The sequence below is a fragment of the Zeus faber genome (assembly GCF_960531495.2).
Source record: "Zeus faber genome assembly, chromosome: 2".
NCBI lineage: Eukaryota > Metazoa > Chordata > Actinopteri > Zeiformes > Zeidae > Zeus > Zeus faber.
In genome coordinates this window covers 40,394,583-40,413,835 of record NC_137189.1, presented here as the reverse complement: position 1 = coordinate 40,413,835, position 19,253 = coordinate 40,394,583, and the positions used below count along the sequence as shown (strand labels likewise).

Here is a 19,253-nt window from a genome sequence, read left to right as displayed (position 1 = left end):
GACACCGCTGAATTCCCACACCGCTCGACCGGGGCCACGCTGAACAAGGGCGTTTTGTTTTTTTTAAACGGACTTCGTAAATGAAGGTCGTGTCAGCAATACGTTTTCTCTCAATGTTTGAAATTGTGAGTTATGAGTCATGAGCAAATGAGTCACTTGCAAGGAATTTGCCTTCTACCAGACTGCGAGAGTATTGTCTGATACTGTGTAAATGTTCATTTGGGTGTAAAAATGCACTCAAATCAGATACCAGCATACACTGATGTGGCTACATTGAATTGCATGTTTTATTCTTGGAACTCAGTGACACTGTTATGTGTGATTAGGGAGAATAACAACCATAAAAGATCCTTCTATGGCTGTTGCAATCAGGACATTTCAGCTGACCATTAAAGGTCATATAATACAGGACAAAAATTGTGATAAGTGAATTGTCTTTATTGTTTGTTTTATGTCACTAGCAGAGCCTGTAACAGTGTCATAACACATATCTACATTATAAGGAAGAAACATTTATTGACATGAAAATTTAAATGTGGGTGATCTCTTAAGGTTCCTCAACCTAATTCAACCTAGTACCCTTCCTCTCATTACTCTTACTTGGTCCGTAACAAAATGGTGTTGGTGCACCCCTAGTATAGGTTTCTTTCTGCTAGGTAGGGGGGACGGAGGTAGGCCAATTATTTGTGCGATTGTTGCTTATTAGCTCAAGCCCTGACGTCAGCAACTTTCTCCCTCTCTCTCCACCCATCTTTCTGTCTCGTTCTCTCCATGGTGCCCCCTTTCTGTCGAAGGGGGAGGGAAAAGGCTGGGGCGCGGCTGAACCCTCACGCCAACCTTATAAATCAAGAGTCTCAGGACAATGTGTGTGTGTGTGGGGGGTGGAACGACAGCGAGGGGAAGGAACAATGAACACAAGGAGAGAAAGAGAGACAGAAGGCAGAGAGAGAGAGAGAGAGAGAGAGAGAGAGAGAGAGAGAGAGAGAGAGATGAGCCGACTTTGACAGTAATCCATCAGGCCTAAGATGAAGGTCAAGCGCTCTGTAAAGCAGGAGAGGCTGGGAAAGAGAGGGAGCAAGAGAGGCGAGACGGCAAGACGGCAAAATATGTTGGCTCGAGGAGAGGGAGGGAACACTGCAGAAAATTCCATGAAAACCGGTCTGCACGAAAACAGTTTGCTGCTACAGTTCGGACAGTTAGACCGGCTAAAAAGGGAAATAAAAGTATAGCTGAAGAGGTTGGCCATTTCAAGAAGATAGCATATCACGGATTCTGTAGATCAAATTTCAAACTCAGTTTGAGCAATTGCACCTTAGGGGGAGGGCGCTGCCATTTTTTGCACATGTGATTTGGCTGCTAGGTTCAGGGGCAGGAGTAGGGTTAGAAAAGGGTTGGACATTTTCTGGTAAATTCCCCAAAATCTTCCACGGAAGGTTAAGTAGGAAATCTAGGAAAATTTAGACAAGTGAATGCTCGGCCTTGTGGTATGTTTTGGTGAAGATATCCCTATTTAATGGAAATTCAGTCGGATCGAACCCATCATTGTGCACTGTGCAGTCCTTGACTCCATTACATGCACAGTGAAAGAATACAACACAAGAAGTCAACTCATTTAATCAAAGTTCACCTAACAACGAGGGGTGTAACGGATCACAAAACTCACGGTTCGGATCGTGTCACGGTTTGGAGTCGCGGATCGGATAATTTTTCGGATCATCAAATAAGTTAATAAATGGGGGGGACAAATATAACTTCCATTAATTATGTAAAACACTTAAAGCAAGGAACTTTTGCCCATGGTCTAAAATGAAAACAACATTCAACATGTCCAATGTTTGAATACAATCTTAAAATGTATAAAATCTTCAATTATCAATTGTTAAATTAAAGTGCAATATTGATACCTTCTTCCTTTAAACACGGTAGCGAATGAAAAAATGATTAGATCCACCCCCAGTAGCTGAATTTAACTCCAATAAGTAAATACTATCATGTTCTCACATTTATAACAAACGAAATTCCATGTAAATCCGTTCAGAATTAAGCAAGCTACAGTCCATTTTGTAGAGAAGTCTGAACCTCTCAATACACAATCTATTTATTTACTAGAAAATCAATACGGCGGACGAGCAGCGTGACGAACCTTAAACCAATCATTGCGCTTCAGAGTAAAACACACAGCACATCTGTCTTGTCGATCTTCTTTTCACTGCAACTCTACATCGAGATTTATGGTATTACTTTAAGAAGTAACAGCGGCAGTAAAACTGTATTTCACGATGTTGGTTGAATGTCGCAATTGATCCGCGGTTCACATATATGCCGAACCTCGGGGGGCAAGCCATACAGATCACGGATCGACTACGTTGGGTTACACCACTGCTGTCACACATCCTATCTGACAACTTCTTTTCTACCCAGTTTGTGCTGTGCTTTGTGTTCATTCCGTCAGAATGGAGTGAGAGATCAACAGAGGGAGTGGCCAGTAATCTGGGTCTGAGGATTAGGAAGAGCGGCTGGACAGGAAAAAAACGTGTGTGTGTGTGTGTGTGTGTGTGCGTGCCTGTTGTGGGGGCCTTGTGTATCTGTGACTCCCGTGAATAGCCAAATCTGGCGTTGGGAGTCAAAACTGCATGCGTGGACAAACATTTTGAGAGTGAGACGGAATATTCACAAGCGCATTACGCTTTTCTGCCGAAGCTGTCGCACACAAACAAGCGAGAGAGCCGAGGCCGCGATCTACAGTGACATTCGCCGGCCGCTGCTGTCAGCCGGCGGTTACATCAGGACTCCAGTGGCGGAAAACAATAAAGGATGAAGAAAAAAAAACAAAAAACTGGGTGGTAAGGTTGATGTAGAGGGAAAACGAAGGTAGTGATGGGCCGGACACCCTGTGTCTGGGCTTAGTAGGGCGAGAAAAATAGGCCACACTGTGTGCAAAACTGAAATTATTCAATATTATTAGCGGTACAAATCTAAACAACCTATTAACCCACAACCAATTCAGCGGGGGACCAAACCGGATGAGCAATATTAAAAAATAAAAATAAATAAATAACTTAGATAAATAAATAAATACATCTACATCCCCATCCCCCACATCTCACCAAGTAGAGAGACGAGCAAGGGCCATTTTAAATGTTTTACTTGATTTCATGTTTTGCATGTTGATTAAAAAAAAATAATAATAAATAAATAAAGGTAAAACTAAGTCTTTCGCCAGAGGTAAAAACTCCATTACACACGCAGTGGAAAAAAATACAATGCAAGAAGTCAACTTATTTAACGAAAGTGTACCTAACAACTAAGAGCTGAAGTTTAATCGAAGAATGGGCAATTATCTGCTCATCCGCTCAAACATAAAGACAACACATCAGCCACAAGAACAGAACAGGTTGCCACGAAATGCGGCGAAACACTCGTTTATCGACAGCAAAACAATTTGCAGAGTTAGATTAGTTCAGACTGCAATCTGACAGAGTGGTATCACGACCCTAAGGGGTATTACCGGGAGAACTGCCGAGCCCACCCCAGCAGTTGCGACACCCACGTGGACTGCGTGTGCGCGCGCACAAAATTAGCGCCGCGTGATCCAAATCAAGGTTCTCAACTCGCGCAGGTGACCTACTTGCACAGCTGGAGAGCGCAGGCCAAAGCCCATTTTTAGGCCAACTCAAAACAAACATGCATTCTTAATCTATTACAGTCCAAACAAATGCACGCACCAAACTTAATCCTTAGGCAGTCGTGTCTCTGAGATGTCTCAACTGCGGCCTGTACATGCGTCGCTAGAACTGGTTCGCCAGACGGATTGGACATTCACTTTTGTATATGCGACAGGTACGACTGAGCGACGATGTACGATATCGATGATATGATGATATTTTGGGGATGTCTATTGGTAAATATTCGAGAAACACAGTATCAATCATTAGTGATGTGGATATTCTGACCAAGCAGGTAGAGGCATGGATTACAACCGCTAGAACAGTCTATGAAGTTCAAAAAAAATTGGTTTACCTTAGTGCTGGGCGAAAAAATAACGATAATCATCGAAATATATTTTTCCTCAATGTCGAAATTAAACAAACAAAAGAGGGCCACCCACGCACATCGACAGTTTGGTGGTTTTCGTAATATTTATGTTCCGACCCAAGGGGGACGGTAAATATCCATTGTGTAAAATATGTCGGTGAGATGTGCTGGCAAAGATGGGCAAAACCACAAACTATTATTTATCTAGATTTAGGCCTACTTGCCATATATATTTTTTTTAATCTAAATTTTATTTACCTTAAATGTCAATAAATGCAGTTGCACGTGTTTCTCCGTCTTCACATCTTACTTACATTACTTACTGTGCAATGTTCATGATATAAAAAGAATGTTTAGCATTTTACCTTTGAATCTTTTCATGTATGATTTATTTGTGGCAGCCGGCAACAATATCAACATTGACCGGCACATTAAAAAAATATTTAAATTGGTAAAATCTTATTCCACTGTAGAACTTTGCGCATCTCTCTGTCTCCTGGGGATTGTTTATTGTTTGTTATTCATCCTTTTAGGTCCGCCTACTGCTGAAAGCACGCGACATTGCCTTCAGATCAGGTGACACCTCAGGCCTAAAGTTCAGCCAGAGCTAACGCGAAAGAGGGCATCAAGAGAGCCAAGCGCAGCCACAAGCTAAGGATCGAGGAACACTTCAGAAACAACATCGACCCCGACGCATGTGGCAGGGCACCCAGGCCATCACGGACTACAAACCCACCAACACCACCCGCCCAACCAGCGACACCAGCGACCACCAATTTGCCTACCACCAGAACAGGAGCACAAAGGACAGCGTCTCCACTGCACTTCACGCCGCCCTCTCCCACCTGGACAACAACAATACCTGCGTGAGAATGCTGTTCATTGACTTCAGCTCAGCATTCAACACCATCATCCCCTCCAGACTGGTCAACAAGGTGACCTCAACATCAATACCTCCCTCTGCAACTGGATACTGGACTTCTTAACCCACAGACCCCAGCATGTTCGATTAGGCAACCTCACCTTCTCAACCCTTACCCCTGAACACCGGTGTCCCACAGGGCTGCGTACTGAGTCCTCTCCTCTACTCCCACTTCACCCATGACTGCACTCCTGAACATGGCTCCAACAGCACTATCAAGTTGGCCAACGACTACGGTGGTTGGCCTCATCGACAACAACGAGACGGCCTAGAGCGACGAGGTCCAGCCAGTGCGCCGACAACAACATGGCCCTTAACATCAGGAAGACCAAGGAGCTCATAGTGGACTTCGGCAAGACGAAAAGTAGCACACACAACCCCCATCCATATCAACACGACAGAGGTCGAGCGTGTCACCAGCTTCAGGTTTCTAGGTGTCCACATCTCCAAGGGCCTCTCTTGGGCCCTCAACAACGGCAAGAAGGCTCATCAGCATCTCTTCTTCCTGAGGAGACTGAGGAACGCCCACCTGTCTCCACAGATCCTGGTGAACTTTTACCGCTGCACCATCGAGAGCATCCTCACCAACTGCCTCTCAGCCTGGTACGGCAACTGTACAGCTGCAGACCGGAAAGCACTGCAGAGGGTGGTGAAAACTGCCCAACTCTACAACACGGTGACAGCCCCCGCCCCCCCTCACATACACACCTTCAAATCACCACCAACGACTCCTGATTATCCCCCCCATCCCATTACACACACAAACTGCACTCCAGTGATTGAACTCTTGCACATTAAGCTACACACTACTATCTATTGTTTTGTATTTTTTTCCTCATCCATATCCATTCTGTAAATACTGTTAATACTGCTCATCATTCTGTTAATACTGCTCATACTCTATATATTTTAGTGCATTCAAATTAATTCTGTCTATACTGTTAATCCTGTTCATACTGTACATATTTAACATATCCATACCCACTGCTTAAATCTATTTATATATTTTTCATATACCTATTTTATATGTACACTGCACTTTACTGCTTCTTTGCACTCCTGGTTAAATGCTAAACTAAATTTTTTTGTCTGAGTACTTGGACTTTGTGCAATGACAAAGTTGAATCTAATCGTATCTTTTGGCCAGCGAGCCTTTTTGTTAAACATTTGCAATGAAACTCTCGCCATCTCGGGAAACCGCTGCCAGAAAGACTCGTCTCCCTCCCTAAACCCTAGGGAAGCACATTAAGAAATCTCCCTGCCACAGGTGAGACACCCATGGTGATTCTCCTCTTCTTGGAGTAGTGATAAGTTGTTTATAGACCCAAACATGGTAAAATAGTTCACCAAAGAGGGGGATTGGTGGCGGTTCTGTACAAAAAAGTTCTTGATGATTTAAGAATTAATACAAAGTTGCAGTGCAGGTTGAGAACTTGAACTCTACTTGCAAGTTAATTCTGTCCTAGATGCAATGGCATACAAATACTCTGTTGTATGCCCAGCATGCTGATGGCACAGGTTTAAAAAAAGACAGTTCCCTGCACCGGATCGGACCAACCAGCGCCGCAAGGGCGCTGATTTGACCGGCTCAGGGCAGCCTTGGGAAGGAAGCCATGATGCCGTGGCTTAATCACGCAGCTTGGTCCACCACAAGGACTTAAAGGATCTGCTGCTAAGGTCTTGGTGCCAGATACCACAGGACACCTTCAGAGGTCTTGTGGAGTCCATGCCTCCACGGGTCAGAGCTGTTTTGGCCACACAAGGGGGAGCTACACAATATTAGGCAGGTGGTTTTAATGCTGTGGCTGATAAATGTATGTATTGTGATAAATATCATTATTGTTATAGAATGGTATTAAATATTTTATCGTGATAACATTTTTGGCCATATTATCCAGCACTACTTTACCTTAATGCAGCCTTGAAGACAATATTGAACTATATCAAAATATCACAATAACCCAAGTCCCAGACAATATGCAGTCTCATACCACGTTATCAATAAATCAACCAGCCTTATATGCAGGTCTCCCCACAGAGCACAAAAGCACCAAACAAATTAATTCATGCGTGCACTTTCCAGCACACAAGGGTCACGCCACTCAAATGACAGAAAGCTGACGAACATTTGCATGTTCTCATCCAGACACACACTTTGCTGTGCCCCAGCGGGGGACGTTCCCCCAATGCAATTAATTGTACGGTCTTATCTAGGTAGCCCAGGAGAGCCGTGGGGAGTTGGGTGTGATTGAGGAAAGAGGTGATCAGCCTCCAGACCGAGGAAGACTCTCTGGGGAAGGGGGTCATGCCACATCTCTCACACACACACACACACACACACACACACACACACACACACACACACACACACACACACACACACACACACACACACACACACACACACACACACACACACACACACACACACACACACACACACACACGATAAACACATAACATTCATAGCTCAGCTCTGTGATGTTTTCAAATCGATTTGGAGGCATTGGTTTTCCTTTTGTGTGACCGAGTCCACAAAAACCCTTCAATAAATCAACCAATCACTCAATCAATGGGGATGTCGTTACGAGGCTGTCTGAAGGCCTTTTACAGTGGATCTGCCACGGCTGCTTTGGATCAAGCTGGCAGGGTGACAGGGCGCATGGCAGGGTGCAAGATACACACACACCGGGTAGCTATGCTGTGCCGGCCTTTAAAATCATAAGTACACACACATCCAATAAAATCATTTCTTGAGAAGGACCGACTGCGACTCAAAACCTTTGGATCGTCTTTGAACGGGATTGTGCGCTTCTCGGTGTGCACAGCATTTATGTAAAGGCCAACGTTTGTGTGAATGTGCAATGGTTTTCCTCTCTAATGGGCTTGTGTGTATGTGTGTCTGTCTGTCTTGTGGACATAGCGTAATCTCTGATTACAGGATGGCCAGATCCTCTTTCCTTCTCATTCCTCCTCATGCCTGCCAAAATTCAAATTTTGGGCCTTGGCCTATCGTACCTCAGGCGGGAGGAAGCAGAGTCCTCTGTCAAGCAAAACGCAGATTAAAGTGTGGCTGTTGTTTGTGTGTATGTTGAAAGCGTCGGAGACTCCCCAGGTGAGGAAAATGAATCACTGCAAAAGCTATCTCCGGTACACCTCAAATCTAGGTGGTAAAACATCACCAACACCCATAAACATTTTATTGGGGTTGATTTTGCAATCACTTGATATACTGTAGTTGTTAATGGGCAATGTGACTGACTGCCAAATGGGGATTTGGCAAACTGTACATCACAAGGAGTATTTGAGTCTCTGGATGACTGGTCAAGCATGAGATAGCGCGACCACATGCTTGAATCATTACCTTGAAACTGATCTTTGGTTAAATCCTGCCCCGCCTCTCATTCCAAACAGGTTAAAACAAAACGGCGGGGACCGCTCCTGGCGAGACTATTTGGACCCGGTGGGCTTGAACTAACGCCATCACCATGCACGCTAATCCTTTTGGAGCACACTCCATGTTGAGAAGTTTTCAGAGAAGATAAATTGGACCTCTGGGGTGGCTTCTCGCGTATTACCATCTCAGACAAATCTGCTCACAATCTGATTAGGAGCGCATCGGAGAAAAATCATTTCGGCATTGGCCCATTCAGTTCGTCTAGACGAGACGAGGGAAACTTCTGGTTTCCTTCACCGGTGGGGAGAACACTCATATGGAACTCTGCACGTTATTAGGGATGCCACCATGAGGAATTTTCCCCACCGGTTAATAAAGTCATGACAACACCGGTGTGCACCGGACGCTGGCTGTCCCCGTTATGCACGGGCGCTAATTACGGATGGAGGGAGACAGATCCTGATCTATACTGATCTAAGGTCTCCTATAGCCTTCCCCCCTCTTCTCCCGTGATAAGCAGACTGTGCTGCTGTGCGTACAAGCAGACAATTTAGCTTCTGCAGCGAATTGATTGTATTGATAACGCGTATTTTACCAAGTTGATTTTTGTTATGTGATGAATACTCCTAAGCTGATAGGCTAAAATTAAAGAAATGGGTTTTATTTCTCAAAAAAAAAAAAAAAAAAAAAAAAGCAAAACGATGGTGGGAGCGGTGGTCAAGCACTGTAATCGGTGTATGCCCGAACACTGTGTAACCTTGGTAACACTGATAACCTCGGCAACCCTACACGATATATACTAATATATATACACTTATAAGTACAGTGCTACCTCGACTTGCGACTGCATCTACTTACGACTAATCCAAGATACGAGTGGCAATAGTCGCGAAAATTTGTATCGGCTTGTGACCGACTGCTCCAAGATACGACCGTGGAAATTTGCAGTTGGCATGTTGGCAGCCAGTCAGCAGCCGGTCAGCAGCCAGCAGCCAGCGGGCGACCTACATCGTGTGTGCACGTAGTTCGTGGCTTATCCATATTTTTTCATATTTACTGTGTTTGTGCTGTGTATTTTGTTTATTTTCACACTTCATGATGAGTCCTAAGAAGAAGGATGATGGGAAAAATTAAAAGGCAATGATTCCCATTGAAACTAAGAAATCATAGAAAAATATGAGCGTGGTGTATATGGGAAAAATTGCATCGACATACGACTGTTTTAACATACGACCGTTCTTATAGTACGAATTACAGTCGTAAGTCGAGGTACCACTGTATAAGTATATACTTACGATATATTCTAATAGCTGATGGAACAATAAAACTCCCACACTAAAGAACTAAACTTCATTATATTGATCTATTTGGTAATCAGATTTTGTAACTCAATCTCATTAGGGATGGGCATGAGTAGTCGATTAATCGATTAGTCTACTCACGCAGTGATGTCGACTTCTGAAAAACTATTGTTATTGTTATTAATAAGTGTAGCACACGTGTCGCACGAAAATCCGCCCATTATTAATAAGTGGAGCACATAGAAAATTGTGCTTGTATGAGAGAATGATGGCGGCAAGACCGAGCGAAGTGTGGCATTATTTTACCAAATTCCAGAAAAAAAGTAGAGTTGCTTGTTGTGTGGGATGAAGCTGTCTTACCACGGTTCTGTTCCTGTGATGCAGAGTCATTTGCAATTTTACCCATTTTTGTTTTGTCATCTCCGGTAAGACTTTTGTTTGGTCACTGAAGCACTTGGCCTATTTGAAAAAACAAAATAATTTCAAATAGCCCATGTCTTAGTTATACTATTTATGTACTAGTAAATGTTTTTACATGTGATTAACGGTCTATGTTCTAAGTTGTGGATCACATTATAACAATGTCAAAACGCGTTTTACCATTGAATAACCAGCGAGCCCACCCGGTTATGGTTGCCATGGAGACAAAACCTTCCCTCAGCCCCAGATAATTACCCTTTATAACCCCTCTTTGTCATCTCTGTGGCAACCCAAGTCAACACCATCATCCAAGTCACCTAGGGGAAATTACTTTCATCATCTGGTTGGTTTACGTACATAAGGGAACATATAAGTCAGTGGGTGTGTGTGCATTAGTTAAATTTATAAACAGCATGGGGGGGGGGGGTTGATATTAAATCATCTCTGACAGCTTTGGCCTGTTTGGGCGTTGTGGCGCTGGCCTGGTAAACTGCCTGTGACCTCCCTGGTACGCCGCCGAGAGTTACTCCGTGGTGGACGGCCACCAACACTCACACACCAAGTCATCTGGGACCTGCCACATGGCTATGTACTAACATGTGCAACAGTGCTGTGTTTAATTTTGTAAAATGATCGCTACACCCTGTTTTACACCTATAAATGAGTTTCCAATGTATCAACTAATAGAGGGATATGTTTGCACTAACCTGTCGGTTTCTTCACTTGAACAGCCAACATATCACACGCAAAACACTTGCGTGAGCGCACAACTACCATCCCGATGAGTTTGTCGACTTCTTCTCCACCAACTTAAGTGCCAGCTCGTCTACCAAGTAGATTTTCCATTGCTACACCACCCCCCGACTTGAAGCAATCAAATCCAAATCTAAGAGTTCCCTGTGGCATTGTACAGCTGCGTCTGCTTTCTCCCCGGTATCAGCCAATAGGAAGAAAAGCTGCAAGTAAAACAGTCCCACTGCTCAGGCTGAAGCATCGAAAAGTGAAATTTCTGTCGAATGGCTAGGATCTGTAGCTTCATGAGGTATTATAAATCAAGGCCTGGAGGGGATTTGATAAGTGGAAGGGACAGCACTCCTTAAAGCCACCATCCCCACAGCTGGCTGACGAGTTGGAAGCTTGTGCAATAACTGCTGTTCATCAAAACAAAATCAAGTTTAGAGACACTTATATAGCAAATTAGACAGAGACAATGCCTTCAGGGTTTTCTGAAAATGCAGACCACCTTAATATGTTGTACAACTGGAACCGCACAAGGCTGTGTGTCATAATAATTTCCCAATATGGAAGATTCTGATTTCTTGTGGATTTAGATTGTCTAATTTAATGTGTGTGTTATCTTTGGACCTCTCTTTGAAGCATGCAACAATTCATCACTCCCGTTAGTCTTGCAATAAAACAGAAAGACGGTCTCCATAATTGCAGAGACCCAAAAGGATATAAATCCAAAAATGGCAGACTGAGGTGAAGAACATCCCTCTGTAGTTGGACGCCAAAAAAAAATGTGCACACACACACACACCCCCCCCCCCCTTGGCATTTCAAGCAAGTGTTTCAATTTCACACTTCAATTCCAGGAAAATGTGTTTCCTACAATCGATGGACTGTCACTGCACTCAAAGAGAGAACCAAGGGCGTGAAAATACCACACCTGAACCATGCATTACCGAACCAACCTTTTCGGGGAGGAACTGCGCCCGCATGGAGACTCTGTACGGCTCACACCATCAGTGACATACGGATGACACCCGGATTAATGAAGTAGCGACAGAAATATTCAAAGAAAACACACAAAAGAAGATGGGAAAACAGCGGGAATGGGCGAGAGAGGGAGTAAAGGCAGAACGACAGGAATATCTTAAGGCAGACTAATTATAGCCTTACTGTCAGGCGCCTGGGGAAGACATGGCGGCCATGGCAACCCCAGACACCCAGGGAGGTGTAAGGAGCCGTGGGGAGAGAGAGAGAGAGAGATATGAGATCATTTCAAGATAGAGAAATATAACCTTGGAAAACAAAGACCCCCCACCCACCCACCCACCACCAAAACCATTTTCCCTATTGGATTACGTATGTGTGTTCGTGTGAATGTGCAGAGACTGAACACATAATAATTACAACTCAACAGGCATATTATGAAGAGAAGAAGAAAAATTACCCACGGCAAAAGAAATACATAATGAGACTGCGACCTGCAAATATCTGCAGGAACAAAACGCGCATATGTAGGGTAACGTGGGTCCCTAGTCCTCTGGAAATGAAAGACGAACTCTGCTGGTTGTGCTGCGGGCAGAAGTGGGGGAGACCACAGAGGCCCCACCCTGATTGTAGGGCAGTGCAGATATTTTTTAGCGGTAGTTCCTAAACCTGGTGGTTTCAAAATTGGTTAAAATGGATTGCATGTAATATGTTCAGCAGCTTCAAGTGGCAATTTGTGTTGTGAAACGGCAACGCCTATGATCACAACTAGTAGCTGCGCTGGTTTACCGTTTTCACGTGGCTGCCTTTCACTTCTGCATACCGAGCATTAAATTCTTGCCGGGAAAGGTGGCAGGCCACCAACAATGGAAACAGTACACTATAGAGGCACACAAATATATACATGCAAATACAGCTAAATTAAGTATCAGATATGATATACTGTATATTATTTCCTCTCCAACTCACTTGTTTTCCAACGACTCCGATTTTAAGTTCATTTTACCTTCTAAAGACGGGGAATGCCTTCAAAACGACCCATGGACTTACACCTGGTATAGAAAGGTAAAGGGCTCCCGGGTCTCTGGTTGGGGGATAATGATTTTTTTATAGTTTTGGCAGCGTTATAGCCGGAGCTTATGGTTTTATTTGGGTCATTATACAACAAGAATGGGATCTAATGGTACACATGTTCGAAATGGGATTGGTAGATGATTAAGTCAAGGTACTTATCGAGCCTACAATACGAGCCTAGGCGTGCTCGACTGAGTGAATTTCCATCTCTCCCGTTCCCTTTGTTCTGAGACATGTCATGCACTGACTAATGAGCTGGAGCACCCTGTTAAGACACATGGGGTGAATAAGCAAACATTCATAGATAGACACACCTAGGGCTGGGTATCAAACCTTGAGACATTATTGAAAAGATATCTGAAACATTCTGCAACATTTGATGTCAAATTTATTTCAATACATTAGTTCAATGTATTTAAGTTCAGGGTATTGGAACCTGAAATGTTCAAACCACTCAAAGGCCTTGAAAAGACACGCATTCACACCAGAATCTACGTGAACGCGCATAGTCACCCACTATAGGGCATAGCTCCACACTGTAACCTTGACCGTGACGCAGAAGACTTATGAAGACGTGATGCACGGCAAGGATGTTGTCATGACCGCTGGATCTGGAGCATATTTTTATCTGGTTTAAAAAGCCATCAAGTGTGGGCTTGTCAGAAAGTGTGTACGTGTGGAGTCTGATTTATTGGTGTACCTTTAAGAGCAACCGTCTGAGTGAGAGTGTGTCCATGAGTCTCTTTTTCCCTCCACTGGTGGACTGAGGGCTCGATGTGTACAGATTGGGGACACGGAAAGGGGGCTCTATCTGCTAGGCTTGTTATTCAGATTCTGTATAGGCGGGTGCTTGGTCAGCAGCACTGAAATTAGATGAGTGCATCTATATGCTGCGCTGCTGACAGATGAGGAAAACGGTTCATTCCAGTGATAAATAGCACAATCCTGTCTGGGGTTTGTTCTAATGCAACATACGGAAATGGAAGTGTAGGGGAGAAAACAATTCCCTCATGTCGGTATAGAAACCATTAGGGCCCATCTCTGAACTTGCCTGGAGAACAGACACAAAGCACAAATTCAGCTTGAAAGCAGCGATCCTTTATTGATTTCATTAAGTAGGACGATATCTGGTAAGTAAGACGATGGTGGGGGAAGATAATAGGTGAAGGACGGAGTGATAAAGGATTTGGTTTGAATTTAGATGAGTCTTTCAAACACTTAATGCATTTCATTTTTAAGACTAGATTAATTCTGTTTCATTCTCTCTACTTATAAGAACATAGTATGAATTGCCAGTCATTAGTTGACGCAGTCAAGCTCCCAAGTCTTTAGCATGGCTTTAGCATTGGGATATATATACACAAGAATATACACGTCATGCATTGCTTATGACTTCCGCCAGCATCAGCTTGTAAGCTAGACAATCTGCACAATGAAGAGGAGGTTGTTGGTCCAGTCCACTCCGCATAATGGCTGACAAAATCACCCTCGCCACCAAGGGCCGCAAGGCTTCCGCCAGCAAAATTGGGCTGATCAGTGTCCAACAGTGACAGATTACAAAGCAGTATCACCAGAACCACCTAGGAGCTGCTGCCGGCTCTCTGTTTGTTACTGTGTATAACGTCCCGCTCTTTCCGCCTTTTTCCTATGTCTCAGGCTCCTGTCGTACGGATAGGAATATGTTCTGCCTGGTTAATGGGACGTTTTGAACATGTGAGCCTCCATGAGGAGCGGAGACCAGAATCTCCCAGTCGTCCAGATGCTGTTACGGGCTTGTAAGAGCTAATGAAATTGTACCGCACCCATTCCTACTGCCTCCCGCCAAGTCCAGGTAGCAGCGCACAAAGCAGACCATTATGCAGTGCCGGAGCTTGTTACTAGAGATACTGTCCCGCCAGACACAAATCACTTTATTTTATTTAAAAGGTGGGGACAGCTTACGGCATACACTCCCTCCCAGATGGGAGAATGTTTGAGAATGAACGAGAGAAATAGTGATTAACAGACTGGCAAACACTGGGAAGCCACGGGTAATTGGATACATTGGCAGAATTTGAGTAGTTGAAGAGCTGGTCTTGTTGAATGTTCACACGATCAGGACAATGCACTCACACACTGTGGGTAGGTAATTCTTCAAGGCTCTGTTATAGTCCCCGCAAGCCAGCCATGTGGCTATCTCCTTCCGTGAATTCAACGCCATCTGGTTATTTTTGTCACACGTTGATGGATCGTACAGATTGTACCTGCGGAACTCTTTGCACAACCTTCCTTCGGAACGTGTCCATCTTGAGCTATCTGAAGCACATGGCGCAGTGTTGCAAAAATTGGGAGGTGCGCGCCCTCAAGAAAAAACGCTGTGCAGCGCCATAGCGACCACCGCAATGACGACGACACTAAACAACACTACGACAGCAGCAACTATGAACCAGGCTTAACTAGAAATAAAGCTGTGTGGGGTATAGGTGGACTTCAAAAAGATAGGGAGTGAGTACAGGGGTCACAGCATAGCTCCAAAGAGACAACAACCATCACAAAGCAACTGACCAGCACAAACATTGCAAAAACAACACTATAAAGGGCCAGGAATTCCTGATCGCGGCACAGAACAAGGGGGCTCCAGTAGGGGAGAATGTCAGGCATTGAGAGAGCCAACACTTTATTGCTGGCGCTGTTGACATGGCCGTGGTGGAATGTGCCTCCCATTTAAAGAGGACATTTCTTATCCCCCTCCTGCCAGGAAGCAGATGATTTTGGGGGAAATAATACTAACGGCTGCGGAAGACAAACGACAACGATAGAGAGGCAAGCGAGACGGGTGATTCAAGTCAATTGGAGAATAACCGATGTCAATACTGGTATCGGATATCAGTCCCGAACGAGACTAAAACAGAGAATATCACAACAAAACATTCCAGTACCAAGAGAAATATCAAACATTTTGTATATCAAAAGGACAGCTTTTATAGAATATCGGAGCATGTTAGACCTCTAATGGAGAAAAATAATTTGAGTAAATGTTAATCCTTTCACTCCTATGACTGGAAAGTAGGTCTACCATTGAGTAGACGTAATAGATCGGATCTTGGTTTTGGCCAATAATTACAGTTCAGGATCGAGAACCATACAGGTTGTGGAAAAGAACCATACAGGTTGTCTACTCTTAAACTGAAAGGAACATGTCAACTTGCACTCATAACCAAAATGTCTGAGGGTTACTGAGTAGAGAGAAAATAAAGGATTGAATAACCCATAGATCAATGACTAGCATTAGCAGTAGGGCCTTAAGAAAAAACAAAACACTACATATGAGGTGCCAGGGAGAAGCATTGGCAGAGCCAACATGCATTACTGCACACAAATGGGGGTGGGGTTGGGGAGGGAATAAGCGAAAGGCCAAGGTCCGCCCATGGCTGAAAGACTGCAGTGTGCACACAAATAGACTGCTTGCACTGAACTAAGGAACATTTCCCTAAGGATGGGGAAACGCACAAAGCCCGGCATCCCGATCCCGAGCCCGCCACTTATGTCCTCCATTTAGAGGGCAGGGCATGCCTGGCAGGAAAACAAACTTCCTAAAGCCATACTTTTAGAGGTCAGGGCAAAGCTGTATGATTCCTTTGGATTTGTGCTCGGGGGGAAGTCAGCAAAGCTAAAGACTGTGTCCAAAGCCATAAAACATCTGCGAATGCCAGCACGTAATTTCATCAGTTCTGTAAATCGTTCATTCAACATCATACTGTTCCTTCTGAACGCTTGCACTGCATTGTTTTCGAGTGTCAACGAGCAATTAAAGTGGCAATCCATATGATCATCGATTTTGGGTTTATTTCGCTGCAAGTCCAAGAATCCCATTACAAATTGCAATGTTTTGTTTATGTAAATGTTCATCCATATCGGCAGCTAATGGACCACAACTAGTTACGCTTGTTGGCTGCCTTCCACTTCTGTCCTGTGCTCAGACTTTGCATTCTCGCTGGGAGAGGCGGACCCTGCCACCAACAATGAAGGAGGCATATAGGAACACACGCATAACATAAATACATTGAATAGATTTTCGTTGAAAGTGCCAGAAGATCGAAGGGCTCTTAATCGCCGTTAAGTGATCGATAATTTCTTTTCCAATAAAATCGACAGGAAGGAGACAAACGTCAATTGAATCAACCGGCCCGAGCCATCTGTAACCCCACGAGAGGATCTATGCTTGAGAGGAGGACCGAACAAAAAAAAATCCACCCAAACACAATAACGGCCATTGTTCAGCGCAAATTCTCTGTTACAAGTCGAACGGTGGACCTGTTAAAAGTCCCCTCAATGTTGTGTAACCAGTGGCTCCAGGAATAAAGAATGGTGTTGTTTCCCCCCTCACAATAAGGCCACAGTAAGAGACATACCAAATAAAAACAATTACATGGATAAGCAATGACTATGTGAATCTTTAGTCATGCGAGTCTTTTCTGAGAAGAGACTGATATATGTAATTCTTTTTTTTTTTTTTTTTTTTGTCGTTTACACAAAACACGGACCGTGGGTTAAGAAATCATAACAGATAAAAAAAAAAAAAAAAATCAACAACTGGGCTGCTGCTGCTTCCCAGTGCTGCAGTGCACCGCCGCCATCTTGCTCGAGCCTTCCCGTTCTCCATCTCCAGCGCCAAACGGCTCTGATTCGATTTTATTTTACGTTATTATTTTTCTTTTAAAATCTACTATTGTCCATGCGTCGCCATCGACATTCGTCGCTTCGACACGGACCCGGTGGAGCTGTTGTGGCCGGCGGCGGAGGGACGGAATCTATGCAACGCTTTTATTTTAGAAAACGGAAACACGCCCACTCCCTTGGAAAAACCTACCCTCAGGACAGCAAAAACAGACAATACAGTTGAGTCTGAATGCCGATTCCAACCAGACTCTCTCTCCCCCATATATATATAAATATATTTATATTTATATTATTTATTTTAATTTTTTCTTATACGAAAGTTAGACAACCACAATCGCCCGTAAAGGCGCCCCAATCACGCCCGTCGTGAAGTATTTCTCTAAATTGCGCTTTTCAACGAGGATTAAAAAGGATCGGCATTCTTACTCGCGTCTGCCACGTTTAAGGTGTCTTCTCGGCGCAAAAAAACCCCACAAACAAACAAACAAACAAAAACAAAACAAAAACCCCCCAAAAACATACTTTCCACGGCGGTCTAAAAAAAAAAAATAAAATCGAGCTGGACCACTCGCTTTAGAGAGAAAACGCAGTAACGTGACGTCGCATCGCCTTGGAAACACGGTCTGTTATAACCCCCCAAAAGAAAGCTTATTCTGTCATATGTAATGTAATGTATAAATATATAAATTCAAGTATATTCATGTAAGCACTTTAAATAACATTTCTTCCTCCGTCACGCGAACCTCGGCATCCAGGAGCTCGCAGTATGGTGGGCATTGCGAGCGTGGAAAGCAGGATCGATCTCCCCGCCTCCCGTCCTCTTACCTCCGCGGCCAGAGCCGACACCGCCAGAGCCAGCAGCAGTAAGCCTACACGGTCCCCCATGTTCCGGTGTCCGGTCCCGACGCTCCTGCGTGTAATAATTTTAACTCGGGGCTTCTTTTTTTTTTCCTCTCTCTCTCTCTCTCTCTCCGCGGGGACCGGCGTGTGTGTGTGTGTGTGTGTGTGTGTGTGTGTGTCGTCGACGGCGCCGCTCGCTCCCGTCGTTTGGTCGCGAACCGCTGCTTGCGCGGAGCTGGAGCCGGGAGCCGGGTCACGTGGCCGCGCGTCCAGGACCCGGAGGCGGGGGCCCTCACGCACGCTTGTTCACGTCATACGAGACCGCGGCGTCCAAGCAAACATACATGGCCAGTACCCTGCTATAGCGGCGCCTATAATACGGGACCATGCCTATATGATTGGTTACTTTTGAGATGAATACACACACACGCACATATATATATATACATACATATATACAGTGGGGTGAAAAGGTGTTGGGCCCCCTTCCTGATTTCTTACTTTGTTTTGCACGTTTGTCACGCTGAAATGTTTCAGATCAGCGAGCAAATTTAAATATCAGACAGAGATAACGCAAGTAAACACAAAATGCAGTTTTTAAATGAAGGTGTTTATTATTGAGGGGTGGGGGTGGGGGTCCAGACCTGCACGTGGCCCCGCATGAATGTACTGTGGTTGATCGCGTCTTTGGGAACGCCGCGTTCAATTTCTCCCGCCGCACCCGGGTCGGATCACTGCCACACCCGTTCGCCATCAAGAAACCGCTTCAATGGGAACCCGCCTGGCGACGTGAGGTCGACCCAAAAGATCCCCCCCCCCCCCCCCCCCCCGGGCGCTTGAGGTCGTGCTGCGCTCCAAAGGAATTCAGGGACAAATGAGGGACGAAGTG

The 19,253-nt window shown here is 44.6% G+C and overlaps 1 protein-coding gene across 1 annotated transcript in view; it reads right to left on the bottom strand.

Annotated features, from left to right (window-relative positions):
• Nucleotides 1–18,552, bottom strand: part of appa (amyloid beta (A4) precursor protein a) — a 48,429-nt gene extending 29,877 nt beyond the window's left edge. The window contains exon 1 of the mRNA XM_080024498.1: nucleotides 18,350–18,552. Coding sequence (XP_079880624.1) covers nucleotides 18,350–18,409 — 60 coding nt within the window. The 5' untranslated portion in view covers nucleotides 18,410–18,552. The remainder of the gene's footprint in view (nucleotides 1–18,349) is intronic.
• Between the last annotated feature and the right edge of the window lie 701 nt (nucleotides 18,553–19,253).